The sequence below is a fragment of the Patagioenas fasciata genome, chromosome 8 (assembly GCF_037038585.1).
Source record: "Patagioenas fasciata isolate bPatFas1 chromosome 8, bPatFas1.hap1, whole genome shotgun sequence".
Classification (NCBI taxonomy): domain Eukaryota; kingdom Metazoa; phylum Chordata; class Aves; order Columbiformes; family Columbidae; genus Patagioenas; species Patagioenas fasciata.
Genome location: NC_092527.1, coordinates 23,824,126 through 23,839,390, shown reverse-complemented (window position 1 = coordinate 23,839,390; position 15,265 = coordinate 23,824,126). Strand labels below are relative to the sequence as shown.

At 42.2% G+C, this 15,265-nt stretch overlaps 2 protein-coding genes across 2 annotated transcripts in view; both read right to left on the bottom strand.

Moving 5' to 3' along the window:
* Nucleotides 1–165: 165 nt before the first annotated feature.
* On the bottom strand, nt 166–9,688 carry LOC136104256 (ankyrin repeat domain-containing protein 22-like). The gene is made up of 6 exons (XM_065843017.2): nt 9,426–9,688; nt 4,725–4,916; nt 3,094–3,201; nt 2,687–2,764; nt 1,783–1,881; nt 166–1,243 (listed from the first exon to the last, which is right to left on the bottom strand). The coding sequence occupies exons 1-6, from the start codon at nt 9,444–9,446 to the stop codon at nt 1,166–1,168; spliced, it is 576 nt and encodes a 191-aa protein (XP_065699089.1). The 5' UTR covers nt 9,447–9,688; the 3' UTR covers nt 166–1,165.
* A 4,018-nt stretch (nt 9,689–13,706) lies between these two features.
* LOC136104260 (uncharacterized) overlaps nt 13,707–15,265 on the bottom strand; it is a 62,674-nt gene continuing 61,115 nt past the window's right edge. Inside the window, exon 9 of the mRNA XM_071811940.1 lies at nt 13,707–14,090. Within this exon, the coding sequence (XP_071668041.1) occupies nt 13,884–14,090 (207 nt within the window). The 3' untranslated portion in view covers nt 13,707–13,883. The remainder of the gene's footprint in view (nt 14,091–15,265) is intronic.

Below are 15,265 nucleotides of genomic sequence, written 5' to 3'. Positions count from 1 at the left end.
ACCTTGTCCATGCACCCAGTCTAGCAGCCATTAGCAGTGCTGACCGTGGCATCTGTCTTCGCAGCTTATGTCAGCTTACAGGAAATGGCCGAAATTGTCAACAAAAATAAAGATCCATTAGACCAAGAAAGCAGGATACAGCAACATTTGAAAGGAGATTCCCCTTTATTGCTGAATTATTAAATCACAAAGCATCAGGCCACTTTAATACATTGCTTACCACTGCAGGTTTTTTCTGCCTTCACCTACACAAGAGAAGACTCATGAATTTAATATTGTTTTGGTCTATACATCCCTTGTTGCATGCACCACTGTGAAAAGCTTGCTATGCTGTCCAGTCCATGGGAAGGATACATCTGGTTCTCATCCACAGCATCACATTTATTGATTTTTGTTTCCTTTAGGACACTGTTTATATTGGAAAGGTAGTAAAAAAAATTTGTTTCTCTACTGTGCCAAACATATTTTCATCGTTATTCCTTAATGCATTAAAGTCACCTGGGACTTGGCTTTCTTCGTGCCTTTGTGGTCTCCAGCAACTCATTGAATCTCTTTTGCTGTTTCTTACATGACAAAAAAAGAAAAACAGAAGATAATTCTTCCCTTGTAGCAACATAGTGAAAATTGAAGTGTGTGAAACTTGTAGCAGGTATGGAAGGAGGAAGTGCTAAGCTGAAACATCTATTTTTCCCAGTCACTGCCATCATAAGAAAAGAAATACTATGAAGAAGGTTACCAGACTTTGTATAAACTGCTGTGGCATATTGTGCAGCTGTCAAGTGTATCCCTTTGGAAAAAGTAACACACAATCTAAAGGATGTTTTATTTTTGCATTGGCTGCAAATACTATAGCAAGCTATCAAAATCAACACACTGCACAAGGCAAGTAATAAAAGTGGGGAAGCAAATGGAAAAGGCAATATTTTGAACACTGTTGTAATCATTCATGGCTTAGTAACATCAAATTAATTCCTTTCAGCCCAAGTGGCCTTGGGAGTATTGACAAGTCTCACATAAAATAGTCAAAGTTTGCAGCAAGGAATGGGCAGATCTGAACCAAGCCTTTATGAAGTAAGAGCCCTCAACCCTCTGCAGGACTCCTACTCCTGTGCAAGATGAATTGCCAGATGAGGTACTTTTCCACATGTTCAAGAGTCCTTAATGACTACGAATTTCTCCTTAGCATGCTTTCAATGTTGTGGAACTGCAATCTTCTTGCTATATCTAAAGGAGTCTCCCCATCCTGAAAGAAACAGAAGAAATACATTGCAATGTGATAGATGTGGGTCAAGTACAAAGAGCTTTCCTAAATTTCTCACCCAGATGCAGTGGTCTCCTGCTTAAGTTTCACTATCATGTCCTTGCTCTCAAGCAAAAGTTTCAAAACGTGCTGGGTTCACTTCTACTCTCCCTGAATTCAGGGGCAGAGTCCTTCCCTCCCCTCCAGTAGTGAAACCCATTCCACTGTTTCCTGGGAAATACGTCCAAAGGCAGAGAGCAGAGCTAAGCTAAGAGCTGATTTCAAGAGAAACATGGGCAACACATTGCTCACCTCAACTCACTAATGCTGATACTCCCAGGCCAGTATTTATTTGGACAATATGTGAGATTTTTTGATGACAGAAGGATCTTAGTTTAGTCCCCCTCAAAAGAATGGTGTCCAGTGGCACAAAAAGTTGCTATTACCAAAACAGGCAATAGAGCAAATGTTCCTTTATACCCTATAGCTAATGAGTCTGCTGCCAGGAAGCAGTTATACAGTTGTCCAGGTCACCTTCTTACCTGATTCTTTACAGAAGTGTCAGCACGAGCTTCAAGCAGCAGAGGAATGACTTCCTGATTTCTCATTTCACAAGCATAGTGAAGGGCTGTGCAACCAGACTGAAGGGAAACAGGAGCAGATGAATTTTGGTTCTATTACTTCTTTAACAGACCTTAGGCAAGTATGACTACCTGTAACCTTATCAGTTTCCTCCTACCAGCTGGATGCCCAAGACACATAACATTTCCTGTCACAAAATACTACACAGTTAAACAAATACATTCTCATAAGAGCAAAAAGAACAACAAAATCATTCATTCCTCAGAATGCAGCTGCTAAAACAGGTCTGATACCTTCAGCAAGAGGCCAATGGTTCTTTACCGATTCCAGAGAATTCCTTGATCTTGATCTCAACAACTATGTCTTAAGCAATATGTTTGCTCACAATTCAGTCGTTTGGAATTTGGTTGTCCTTTTCTGCCTTAGTAGAGTAGAGGAGCTCTTTACCACACCCAAGTAGGCTAGTGGACACAGAATGCTACATATGGTAGAACAGCATACTGAAGATCAAGAGAACATACAGGGTCTAGCACTGTGGAATGACCTTTGCCCACAAATCTGCTCCACTCCAAGAACTCATAAATGGCGATAGCCTTGGAAGCTTATATCACGAGAATCTCTATAAGTTCAGGTATGTAATACATAAGTGTCTCAACCCAGCTTTCCTGGATTCCCTTAATTGTCAGAAATGGAGAATTAACTAATTGTCAAGGGGAAACATTGGACCCTCCTGGTACATCACAGTCAGTTCATTCCCTGATCCTACTCTGAAAGCAGGTCTCTGTTGCTAGAAGATTCTGAAGTCTGGTTTTAGTACTGTTGCATGCATATGAGCCACATTTGCATTTGGATAAACCCACTTACAGAGTCTGTAGCATTAACATCAACTCCAGCTCTAAGCAACATCTTGATCAGGTTTTCATTCTGTTTAGTCTTTGAGACCTGTTTCACGCAAGGAAAAGAGTAACACAGTAAGACAATTTATCTGTGTATAGTACTAAGTAGTTTTGGCTAAACGCTGCAGTATTTCCAAAGAGAAGAGGGTCTGGCTTCTGCAAATGCCAGACTGATGCAGTGGTACAATTCTGTTCCTTCACCACCTATAGGCACAGCAAAAATCTCTGCTCCTTCTGATGCTCTCCATCAGTCCCTGATTTTAAAAAAAGAAGTCCATATTCTATACAGGTTCCTGGCCCAAAATACTTCCATGAGGAAGGTGATAAGGGGAAAGGGAAAGGTACAGGATCTTTCCTGCTTTCATCCACACTCACCATGAGAAGATATCCAATAAGCATAACTGGCATGAGGATTATGATGAGCACATAGTCAAGGAAGCTAAACCGTTTTCTCACCGCATAATGTAGACAAGTGCGGTCCTTCTAAACACAAAATAGCTCTGATTAGTACCAGATTCAGTGATCTCTTTATATTTGTTTAATATTGACAATAGTGAACTATTATATTTCAAAAGCTTTCTTTTAGGTAATCTACTGGAAACATTTCCCTTTTTTTTTTTTTTTTAAACACAAAGAGACATGCATTTTGCTTCCTTCAAGTAGAAGCACATTAAACACATATAGGCTCATGGAAACTGCGCTACACATGCAAGAAGGATGTGGGATCCAAAGGATTCCACATGTATGCCTGCAAACTTGGACATGGCTGCAGAGAGGGTAGAGTGGACATCTCCTGTGGCTACGACTGCTGCTCAGCAAGTCAAATCAGCAGGAAGAATCCCCACAGCTCCTCTTCTTATAGAGGTTACTGAAGAAAAGACATGTGAGAGTTTATGGCACCTCCTCTGGCAAACTTGAGGAACACAGGCAAGTAGCAATACCCCCAGCAGATCCCTAGAGCAAACACAGCTTAAAAAAATCATTGAATACTGAGCAAAACAAAGCAACTAAAGGGCAGAACTCTAATCTTGCGTGTTAAGAACACTTGTGTTAAACCTCGACACGTTCTCAAACTGGAGCTTCACAAACGATGTTACAATGTTGTGCTGGGGCACAAAATAAGCAGAGAAAGCCAGGCACAGCTAGAAAAGGGCTGCCAAGGCAGTTAAAATGACCTTTCTTCAAAATACTGAACCTTTTCAGAAGGACTTTGAGGTAAGACAGAGAAGCCCATGCAATACGAAGAATAGATGGGACAGAATACGCCACTGAACTCACAAACATTTCCTGTCCTCCTATGAAATAAACTAATGCACTGGAAACCAGAGACATGAGATAGCCCACAAATATGTAGGCACTTGCTAAATATTGCCTTGGAGTACAAGGTGATACAAGAGAATTTACAGTGTTGTGGGGTTTTTTCCTGGCTCTTTATCACCTTTAACATCATAGGAATAAATGACAAGTCAGAACACACATTTTCCATCTACTTTTGACTTGTAACTGACAAGAAAATCTACCACAAAAAAAACCACTTACTGCTCCTGGTCTGTAACATGACAAAAGCAGGTCTGCAGGGGAAACAAGGAAGGATTTTGTAGGGTCAGTCTCTCGTCAGGGAGGCATCTGTGAGAGACGGACAGGTTCTCCTTCAGACCTTTCTTTTAATCAGGGTGAGAGGGAAAGAAAGGCCACAGAAGAGACAGATACAAACTGAAGGGCAAGACAAACGCAGAATGCTGCATGGGTAAGCAAAGAGAACCCACAGGGCACCAGGCATGGTGTGCAGTATTACCTAAACGGGGAATGCGACACAGATCGAAATTCTGACTGGCAATGTTTATTATATTGTGTGCATTGTCAAGTTAGCAAAATAAATGAGGAGACAAACAGAAACATATAGGCTCATTGAATTGTAATTTGAGGGCTATACGTATGCCCCAGGTGGAAAAAAACCTCAGGTTTGGCTGCGCTTGCCAGTGTCCCCACACATACACTCCACTTACCTTGTCTCTGAGGTTGACGTTGGCATTTCTTTTTAGAAGGTAGCTAACAATCCGGTTGTTTCCCATTTTACACGCACAAATTAAGGGGGTGTCTCCACCACGGCTATCCTGGATGTTCAGATATTTACTGTTGCGCTCCAAAAGGAGACGAACTTCATTGAAATCGTTATTATAAGCTGCCTGACAAATGGGCTGAAAAGAGAAGACAATATTCATCAGCGCACGTTTCACTAAGACATCCACACTTCCCGTTCTGACTTATAACTTGCACATCCCTAGGACACTGCCAAGCACTTCTGGCAGAGCTTGTAGTTCTAGGCGACTTCCAGCAGATGGTGGTAAGAGACACTGCTGCTGCTGCCACCCAGCGCCTCTCCGCCCTCAGCCTCAGCACTCACAGCCCTTGCACAGTGGAATGAACTCGCTGTTCATTTTGGGCGAAGAAATAAATCATTTGCAGCCATTTAAGAAACGGCTTCAATCTCATAGCAGCTGGCCACTGTATTAAGCAGCAAGCACTGACAAGCCCACGTCTCTCTAAGTTTACAAAAGGCTTTCCCTCTGGATGAGCACTGCTGAACAAGAGGTACCACTTCTGATTCGTTAGTTCCCAGAACAGAACCGCACTTTAGGTGAAAGTTGAAAAACCACACCCTATGCAATGTTTATCTTATAGGGCTTGAAGTTAAACTTCCTACCTAAAAACATGTGCATGTGTGCCCACGGCTCTGATCATGCTCAGCTTTTGAGAACTGCTTGTTGTTCAAGTCGTTGCTCTGTTTCTATACACCCTTGACCTGACCTGCATTTCCTTCCCTCTCCAGCAGCAAGAACATAGACTAAGGACAGACTGAAAATGACAGGAGTGCTACGGGTTTCTAATATCCTACTGTACAGACAATAACTCTGTGAACTGTGACAAATTGGCAGCATTTTAAGTTCTCCAGTTGAAAAGAGATTAAGTTTCTTCCTTTTATTCTGTCTTCAATACTGAGCTTTTCATTCACCGCAAGTTATACTGGCACAAATACTGAGCCCAAGTCAACACCACTTGTGACTGGCCACCAACTGAATTTTACTCCATTCACCACGACCCTTTGGGACCAGCCATCCAGTCAGTTCTTTACCCAGTGAAGAGTCCACCTGGCCAGACCATGAGCTGCCAGCTTCTCCAGGAGAATGTTGTGGGAAACAGTGTCAGGATTTACTGAAATCTAGGTACACAACATCCACAGCCTTTCCCTTCTACACTAAGGGGGTCACCTTGTCAAAGTAGGAGATCAGACTGATCAAGCAGGACCTGCCTTTCATAAATCCATGCTGACTGACCCTGATCACTTTTTTTCTTGTATGTGCCACGTGATGGCACTCAAGGTGATCTGTTCCATGACCTTCCCTGGCACTGAGGTCAGACTGACAGGCCTGTAATTTTCCGGATCTTCCTTCCAACCCTTCTTGCACATGGGTGTCACATTTGCCAATTTCCAGTCAACTGGGACCTCCCTGGTTAGCCAGGATTGCTGATAAATAATTGAAAGTGGCTTAGTGATCACCTCTGCCAGCTCTCTCAATACTCTTGGGTGGATCTGATCTGGCCCCATAGACTTGTGTGTGTCTAAGCAGTGTAGCAGGTCACTAACCATTTTCCCTTGCATTATTTGGGCTTCATTCTGCTCCCCATCCCTGTCTTCTGGCTCAGGGGGTGTGTACCTGAAGCATGACTGTTGTGACTATTAAGGACTGAGGCAAAGGCGGCATTTAGTACCTCAGCCTTTCCTTCATCCTCTGTCACTATATTTCTCCCCTGCATTCACCGGGGGTGGAGATTCTCCCTAGCCCTCCTTTTGTTGCCGATGTATTTATAAAAGTATTTTTGTTCCTTTTTACAGCAATAGTAAGGCTAGCTCTAGTTGAGCTTTGGCCCAATTTTCTCCCTACATAACTTCACAGCATCCTTGTAATCCTCCTGAGTATCCTGCCCCTTCTTCCAAAGGTTATAAATTCTCCTTTTATTCCCAGGTTGCAGAAGAAACTCTCTATTCAGCCAGGATGGTGTTCTTCCCCACTGGCTCACTTTTGGCATGCAGGGACAGCCTGCTCCTGTGCCTCTAAGATTTCCTTCTTGAAGAGTGACCAGCCTTCCTGGACTCCTTTGCCCTTCACGACTGTCTTCCAAGGGACTCTGACAACCAGTCTCCTAAACGGATCAAAGTCTGCTCTTCAAAGTCCAAAGTAGCAGTTCTCCAAATTTACAGAGTCAGGACAATGTTATGCACAAGTAGTAGATTCCATCTAAAACCCAAGAAAAGATATTTCCTTTATGTCTACAGAAAAACCTGCAGGCTAAAAGCCTGGAAGCCTTCACTCAGTTTTCTACAGTGTTAGAAGACCACCTCAGCAACAGTGTAGCTTAACAGCCAGTTTCTGATCCATGTTACAGTTATTAAATTATTGTTATCCACCTATCATACACAAGTGGGAAATAAACCTATGAGATACATACTCAGAATAACCAGGCTTCACATGCAAAAGAGAAGCATTATCAGGAGAATCTGAAGTCCACATTTCAGGCTTAGGCTGAGCTGTGGAGAGGAGCAGGACTATGACTGCAGAAGACTCACAGTAGCATGGGACAGCCAGGAGAACCCCTGCAACTTCCCTCATTAGAGATGCACTGGCAGCTGAAGCACAGACATAAAGTCTATGGCATCTCCTTTAGGCACACGTGAGAAACAAAATCCAGTGCTCCCACAAGAAAAAGCCCTGAAGTTAAGTGGTCCTCATCAATGGGAACTGAGCTCACAACTTCTGGGGGTGATGGCAGCCTGAGACACAGAGTGGCCACACTCACCTGCACCACATTATTTATGAACCACAGGGTCTTGACTGCCCCAGAGAACTCAGAACAGACCAAGACCACTTCCACAAGGTTATCAGGGTAGACCTGGCACAGGAACATCAAACATTACACCCAATAAAACCACAAGCTCTAGGTCTGAAAGGAAGGGAAGCAGGGCCAAGAACTCCAGCTTAGGTGAAGAAGAAGCGAGCTCCTCTTTGACCTGTCTGGCAGCAAAGCCCTTCACTTCTGCTCTCACTCACACTTCTGCAGTACCACCTAACATTCAGACAAGATGCACACAATGAACCAGACAATGTTGCACAAAACATAAGAAGGAATGTACGGAAAACAAAGAATCACAACACAAAGCTCCTTCTACCCTCACCAATGGTGCCTTTTCCCTGCTGCAGCATCAGGACTAATCATGAACTAGAGCACATGCCTCTGCCTGAGTGAAGAAACCAAAGGGCAGAAAATGGAGACTGGAAATTGGAGTCTGAAGATTACAGAACCACAGAATGGTTGGAGTTAGAAGTGACCTCTGGAGAATCACAGAATCACAGAATCACAGAATTGGCTAGGTTGGAAAAGACCTCAGAGATCATCAAGTCCAACCCTTGGTCCAACTTCAGCCCATTTACTAGATCATGGCACTAAGAGCCATGTCCAATCTCAATTTAAAAACCTCCAGGGACGGTGAGTCCACCACCTCCCTAGGCAGGCCATTCCAATGCCTGATCACTCTTTCCGTAAAGAACTTCTTCCTAACATCCAGCCTAAACTTCCCCTGGCAGAGTTTAAGCCCATGTCCCCTTGTCCTATTGCTAACTGCCTGGGAGAAGAGACCAGTTCCCACCTGACTATAACTTCCCTTCAGGTAGTTATAGAGAGCAATGAGGTCACCTCTAAGCCTCCTCCTCTCCAGGCTGAACAACCCCAGCTCCCTCAGCCTCTCACCATAGGTCATGTGCTCAAGTCCCTTCACCAGTCTTGTTGCTCTTCTCTGGACCCGCTCCATCTAGTCCAACTGACCTGCTAAAGCACCTTCAACAAAATTACATATGCCAATGACTGAGTGACACTCACCCAAGTCAGGTATTCAAATGAGAATTGAATATGTAGTTATAAAGTAAAACCTTAGTAGTTACAGTATCTCTACAGTACTCCTACAAGACTTACAGAAGAGTATTTCAACATTCAGTATCTGATGCTTCATTAAACGTAAAGTGATCATAGGACAGGCAAGGGTTTTAATGGCTGAGATTGCTCAGTACAAGATCACCACACAGGAGGTGCAAGAAAAGTAAAAAAACTTTTTGTATGAGGAAGAAAGACAAGACATGGAAGATATGGACATCATTTGAACATTCTCTAAGCACCACTTTAACTAAGCTAGGATATGCTAAATGGACCATGGTCTGCGAACAAACCCATAAAGGTAAGAGCTAAATAAAATCACATTGCTAACACAATTGTGGGGTAGGGGAGAATATTTCCTTAGGCATTAACTCTGTTATCTATATTGAACATCAGCCAAGGATTTGTTTGTAGTTAGCAAACCTGTTTGTTGTTTGCGCCATGCTCAGAATCATTCTGATCTCAACAGAGAACAACAAATATCTTGAACACATAGTCTCTCTATGAAGTCACAATAATTCCACTGATTATTGCATTTTCTTTACGCCCTCAAACAGTACTTCTGTCAGTTTGTAATACCCAAAGTACAGCATTTCCAGAGGAAAAGAACTTCCAGATCTGTAAAATCCTGCGTATGGGAGGGTGTGAAGGGAATAAACCAAACCCGGTGAATATCCATATCTTCAATAGCTTCGGTTAGTGCACAGAAAATGCTCACGTACCTCTGAATAGAGTATCCCCATGCCTGTTCTTCACTGCTCACTTTCGTTCTTGTTCACCAGCCCAACAAGTTAACCTCACTTGAAATGCTCTTGAGCTTGTCTGAATCTGGTTAATATTTAACAACAAAATATCACTCTTTCTTAAGCTACATTTCACCTAAGTGCTTTCTACTTGGTAGCCATTGTCTTCAGAAACCTAACCCAGACAGGTAAACGTGAGAACAGCAGCTTACGGGAGACTGACAGAACAAGTTACAACACAGTAGCATTTTCCTTTGTCTTTTTTGCAATGACAGCCTCCAGTTGCCTAAAAAGGAAAGTAGCAAAACAGGCTGAGGAGGGGAGGGGAGAGAAAGAGAAGGAGAAAGTTGCACAAGTGAAGAAGGGCGGGGCGGGGGGGAAGAAAAAAAGAGCATGGCACCTAAAACTTCAATGAAGTAACTGTGAATGGTAGCTAGTTTGCCACCCAAGCTCCTTCTGACTCAAACGTATTCCAAACACTCCGCAAGAACATCTCAAGACGCCTACTAGGAAAAGGGAAGCAAATAGATGCCACACCTTTAATGAGAGTTCCCTGTATAATTAGCTTCAGCCTCTTATTACATCAGCCAGCCACTTGCATCACCTTTTGTTCAGTCTTCTTTTCATAGCCCAGCCCAAACAAAACTATTCATCTTTAACCTGCTAATTTTATATATTTGTGCATTAGAGCTTCCTTGGGAAGAGAATTATTACTGATGCCTCCATCCTCTATGAGTGTTCATGGCTCTCAGGGTAAGACGCTGATAGTATTTCGGTTGTACACTCAGTCTTTCTGAGTAGGGCAGGTGTATTGCAAGTGTCTGCAGGCACCCCAAAATATATTTTCCCTTTACAGTTTAAATTTCCTGTATTTTAAGCATCTTTTTTAAAAAGTTTTTAAAAAGTTTTAAAAGATATGCATGACATATATGCATCTTCAATCCAAGCCCTCTACCTTAGATTTGAGAACTTTTATTTTCATATAATTTCCATATTTATTCTCCAGTGAGATGGAGTACAATATAAAAGACTTATATTCTCTCTATCCTTCTCTGGTTAAAGCAGTAGAGCACCACTGCATGTAATGTCAGTTTGCTGGCACCAGTTCTAACCCTTTTAATGGCTGTTTAGCTGAAGAAAATTAGGTTGGCTTGTCAAGAAAGCATATAACACACCTACCTGTGACAAATCTCACTAGGATCTTCCCAACAGATTGATCTTTCAGCATGCGCTGAATTCTGTTGACCTAAAGACACAGAGGAGTAACACCTCAAAGGTGAAAAGGTATTTCTTGCCAGTACTTTTTCACATCCAGATACTAAGGCATGGATATCCTCCTACATCAACTGCCCAGGATGTTGGAATTTCTAAACTACAACTTTTTCAAAGAAACTCCGAATCACTCAGCTGTTACATAAAGTAACTTAGTAGATTACTTAATACTCATCAATATATAAATGCATGGCAACATGGAAACATACTTAAAAAAACAAACAAACAAAAAAACAACACCAACCATGATGAGGTACGAGACTTAAGAAAATTTATGTAGTTACAAGGTCACTTCTGCTTCACATATTGCTTTAGTGTTCTTTACCATACTTATAAAGGAGAACTTGAATCCTGAATCCCTTTTTTTTTCTTGAATAAGTCTTTTTGTCCAAAAGGTCCCAAGACTCGATGCACTGGCAAACTAATCAGTCTGCAGAGGAAATGTGATTCTTACTTCTTGAAAGGATTTAATAACTTCAAGAGTTTCTTGTGAGCCAGAAGTGAACTAAGACTTTGTCAGAAAGGCATTCACCAGAGAAAGAATAAGGGTAATTAGTTTTTAAATTAAATATCAATTAAATTTCAGAACAGCACATTCCATCAAGAACATGAAAGATTGCATGTCTCCTTAATTTCCAAGCACTACAGGTAATACTGCTCCAAATGGCATGAGTTATACTACTCTCAGGAAAGAAAGCTGTGGCCTGCTGGAGTTGTGTGTACACAACAGTCCTCAGAAACATGTATTCCCAAGAAGTGCAGTCCTGGATAGGGTCTGGACAAGAGAACAATCACTGCTTACACTCCCCCTCAGAAGACTGGTAGCTACCCAGGCACCATCCTTGTGGCACTGCAAGAGTCCCTTGTACCTCTGGTTCAGGATGGGATTAACACAACATCCTCACCAAGCAAAAAAAGACCCTCCCTGGCACAGAGCAAAGCCTGGGTTTTAGAAAACCTTAAGCTGAACTCAGTGCACCACTTGTGTCACATAAAAAGCACAGGACTTCCCAGCCTTCCCCTTGCATCCCGATGCTCATGTGGTCACTACTGGGTGACTTCTGTTACAGCCCACCCTGTGGCTAAGCTCTAGCATCTCGTCGCTCAAACCAGCCGATCCTGGCCTGCCCAAGATCCTCTTTCCCATAATCAGTTCACAGGCACCACTGCACAATGTGGAACACAACAGTCCTGTAAAAGTCAGCAGGCCTGTACATTTGCACAAACCCGCTGACACATCTACACATTTTCACAATCACTGTTGTCCTATATGGTAACTCTTAACTTAAAGTTGTCCAAGGAACATAGTGACTGGGCAACGCCTCAGCAGACAGAAGCATTTGATAAACAGCTAGTTTATTTCCCATACATGCTCAACCAACATGTAATCATATGGCAAATGCAGGGAGAAAATTGGTGAGAACCACAAAAGTAATTGGGAAGAAGAAGAGAGTTCCAAGATCATATACAGACCATTTCTTAAACAAACACTATTTTTGTGTTTTACGGGGTTTCCAAAGGAGGAACGAACACATGCATTTCCCTTCATCCTCCTGCTCCACCTGTACCTGCAGATCATGAGGGGTATGTTTCAAGTCATAGGATACCTTGGGGGGACCTTAGAGAGGGCTGGCAGACACTGGGGATTAAGACAAACTTGGGCACATCCTGCTATGTACAGCTGTAGGTCAGATGACCTAGACATTAAAGCTTCGTTCCAACATTTTTGAAAGATTTTGAAATTCCCGATCTCAGCTGGCATGGTTCTCTAAATAAGGACAGCACATCCTGGGAAGTTTCTGCTTACCTTTTAGGTTTTGTGTTTTCCTATTCTCTTTTTACATTCATTACATGCATTGTCACTTCTCCCTCTTCAGGTGGGTTTATTTATGTTTTGCTCTTCACGTGATTCCTACTAACAATACCAGAAACAATATGATACATCCCTGAAAGGAGGATACATACAACTAACTGAAAGGAGGTTGTAGCATGGAGGGTGTTGGTCTCTTCTCTCAAGTAACAAGTGACAGAACAAGAAGAAAGGGCCTCAAGTTGCACCAGGGGAGGTTTAGATTGGATATTAGGAAAAAATTCCTCACGGAAAGGGTTGTCAGGCATTGGAACAGGCTGCCCAGGGAAGAGCTTGAGTCACCATCCCTGGAGGTGTTTATAAGACATGTAGATGAGGTTCTTAGGGACTTGGTTTAGCTGTGGACTTGGCAGTGCTAGGTTCACAGTTGGACTTGGTGACCTTAAAGATCTTTTCCAACCTAAACTAATCTATGATTCTATCACTGGCACACAGTCCAGAGAATTTGCTGCACCAATGCACCAGGCCAGTTTCAACGAGGACCTAGCCCCCAGGTTGACTACAATTAATTCAGCAGTTAAGCTGAGGACTCCAAACATACTGTGTTTTCAGAGAATTCATCAAGATAGTTTGCAGGAGGCACATAATCTTTTTAGTGTCCTCTCTGAGTCAGAGTTTACACAATGGTCTCCAACATAATTCAGTACCTGAGAACCTCTACAGAAGCGCGCTCATGCAGACAAATTGGTCTTTGCACATTGTGTTGTTCTCTGAACAACAAATTAAGGAATATGTGCGTGATAATAAATACGCACTTCTAAAATCAGTTGTATTTTCATTCTAAATTACCTAACAACAAAGAATTGCCCCCAAGTAACCTGCAAACAGCGGTTCAGAAAACAAGTGACAGGTGTGGAACCAGTGACCATGCCAGCTTCTGTACAAGCCACAGCAACAGAGAACACAAAATAACGTGGTCACAGCAGTCCTCAAGACAGGCAGCAATACAAATCAAGACCTGTCACATCCTCAGGGGACAAGAATCCCCCAGCTTCCTGCTAAATATCCTAAACCATAAGATAGATGCCTCTTTACCTCTCCTGCTCCATGGCGCAATTTGGTCTTTCAGAATGTTATGTAACATTGCTGTTTATCAAAAATAACTCCACTCCTTAAATACTGCCAAATCAGCACTTACTTATACACGCAACCCTATATATGCAAACATCACACAGCACTCTACTGTTACTTGTAAATTAATTTTTATTTCCTTCTGTTGACAAGGGCTTCTGCCAGTGAATCAGGCTGCAGTGGAGACAGACTAGGAACTGCCGCAGAAGACACAAGCAAGGCAGTCAAAGCAGAGGTAAGTGGCGCGTACATTTGTGTTCATGGTCTCTTTCTCTCTTGCCTGTTTCCATAAAGACGAGCAGTCTTGCTGCCACGCAGTTGCTTGTAAGAGCAGACAGCCTGCATCCTTGCTGATCTGCAAGCCCGATGTTATGCATCAAAGTGCATATTTGCTGAAGTTGGGGTGAGAAAGAAGTCTTTGACCTGTGCAACTGGGAAAAGGAGTAGCTGATAGTTTAATTATGTTCTACTTGTTAGGTTTTTTTCCTAAGAATATCACTGTGGGTGCATGAAAATCTCTGTATTGAAAGCATGTGCATAAATGGGATATTTTGCTCTCATGCATTTAAGCTTTGTTTGTAAGTTAACCAGGAGATCCTGACATCTGCTAGCCATATTAACTGCCATGGTGCCTCTCTGTCCCAGTTACAGTGTATGTGGAAAAAAAATAGGACCCCCTCAATAGTACACTGATGATTTTCTAGAAGGCTTAAAGCTTATTTTCATTAAATATCAAAAGTCTCCAGAAATGGCCCTTTCCATGTATCTTTCAGGTCTCTTGTGTTACTTTTTTTTTTTTTCTTTTAATCAAATATTTCAGTTAGTTCCAGTTCGGCATGGTAAATGCCACTCTTTGGCTTTGTTTCATTACATAAAAACATTAGATTGCTGTTCAAGGGTCCTACAGTCAAGACACTGAAATTGATGAGGCAGTAGGTGCCAAGAGTTAATTGACACACTCTTTCTGATTTAGAAAGTATTGATCTGGAAGTGCCTTAAAATACGTCACCTAAACTCTATGAAAATATACTAAATATAAATGAGCATACTCTGAAAAGGGCAACCATATAGCTACCCCATTGCCTCGCCTTTAGTATAAAAACAAACTGTGACTTAAGCTGGACTTCTCAGTTTTGTTCCCAAATGTTGTTTCACATGCAGAAATAGAGGAACATGTTTTGCTTCTGTTTGAAGTGAATAAAAAAAAAGGAGAAAGTGGTGAAGTATCTACTAGAAAGTGGTGCTTCCAGATCACACAAGTGGGAGGTTTTCTGTTCTATTGACAGAAGAATGGAAGTATTCTCCTTCAAAGTGGATGGACTACAGTGAGTTTGAATGCCAATATTGAAATTAAGGGCATATCCCAGTTTCAGTTTAATCCAGATGGGTATTATAGATTTAACCAAAAATTAAGATAATTGAAAATTCCCACCCTCATGAAGAAGTTCAGAGAAAATACACCTTTTGGCTAAACTTCCCAAGCTCTCCAAATCTTATAAATCTTACCCATGATATATCAGATAATACACTGTTTTTATGACTCGTCTGCCCTTTGGACAGGAGCCTTTGACTCACTCCTGGCCTCTGTTAAATGGGGCGAGCTGCA

Bases quoted from the DNA above. Each gene is read 5' to 3' on its own strand.
- LOC136104256 (XM_065843017.2), bottom strand. From the start codon at position 9,446: ATGGGGATACTCTATTCAGAG. The intron at 3,202-4,724 runs GTAAGTGGAGTG...TTTTGTGTTTAG, and splicing joins ACGTCAACCTCAGAGACAAG to AAGGACCGCACTTGTCTACA. The intron at 1,244-1,782 runs GTAAGAAGGTGA...TGTTTCTTTCAG, and splicing joins ACACTTCTGTAAAGAATCAG to GATGGGGAGACTCCTTTAGA.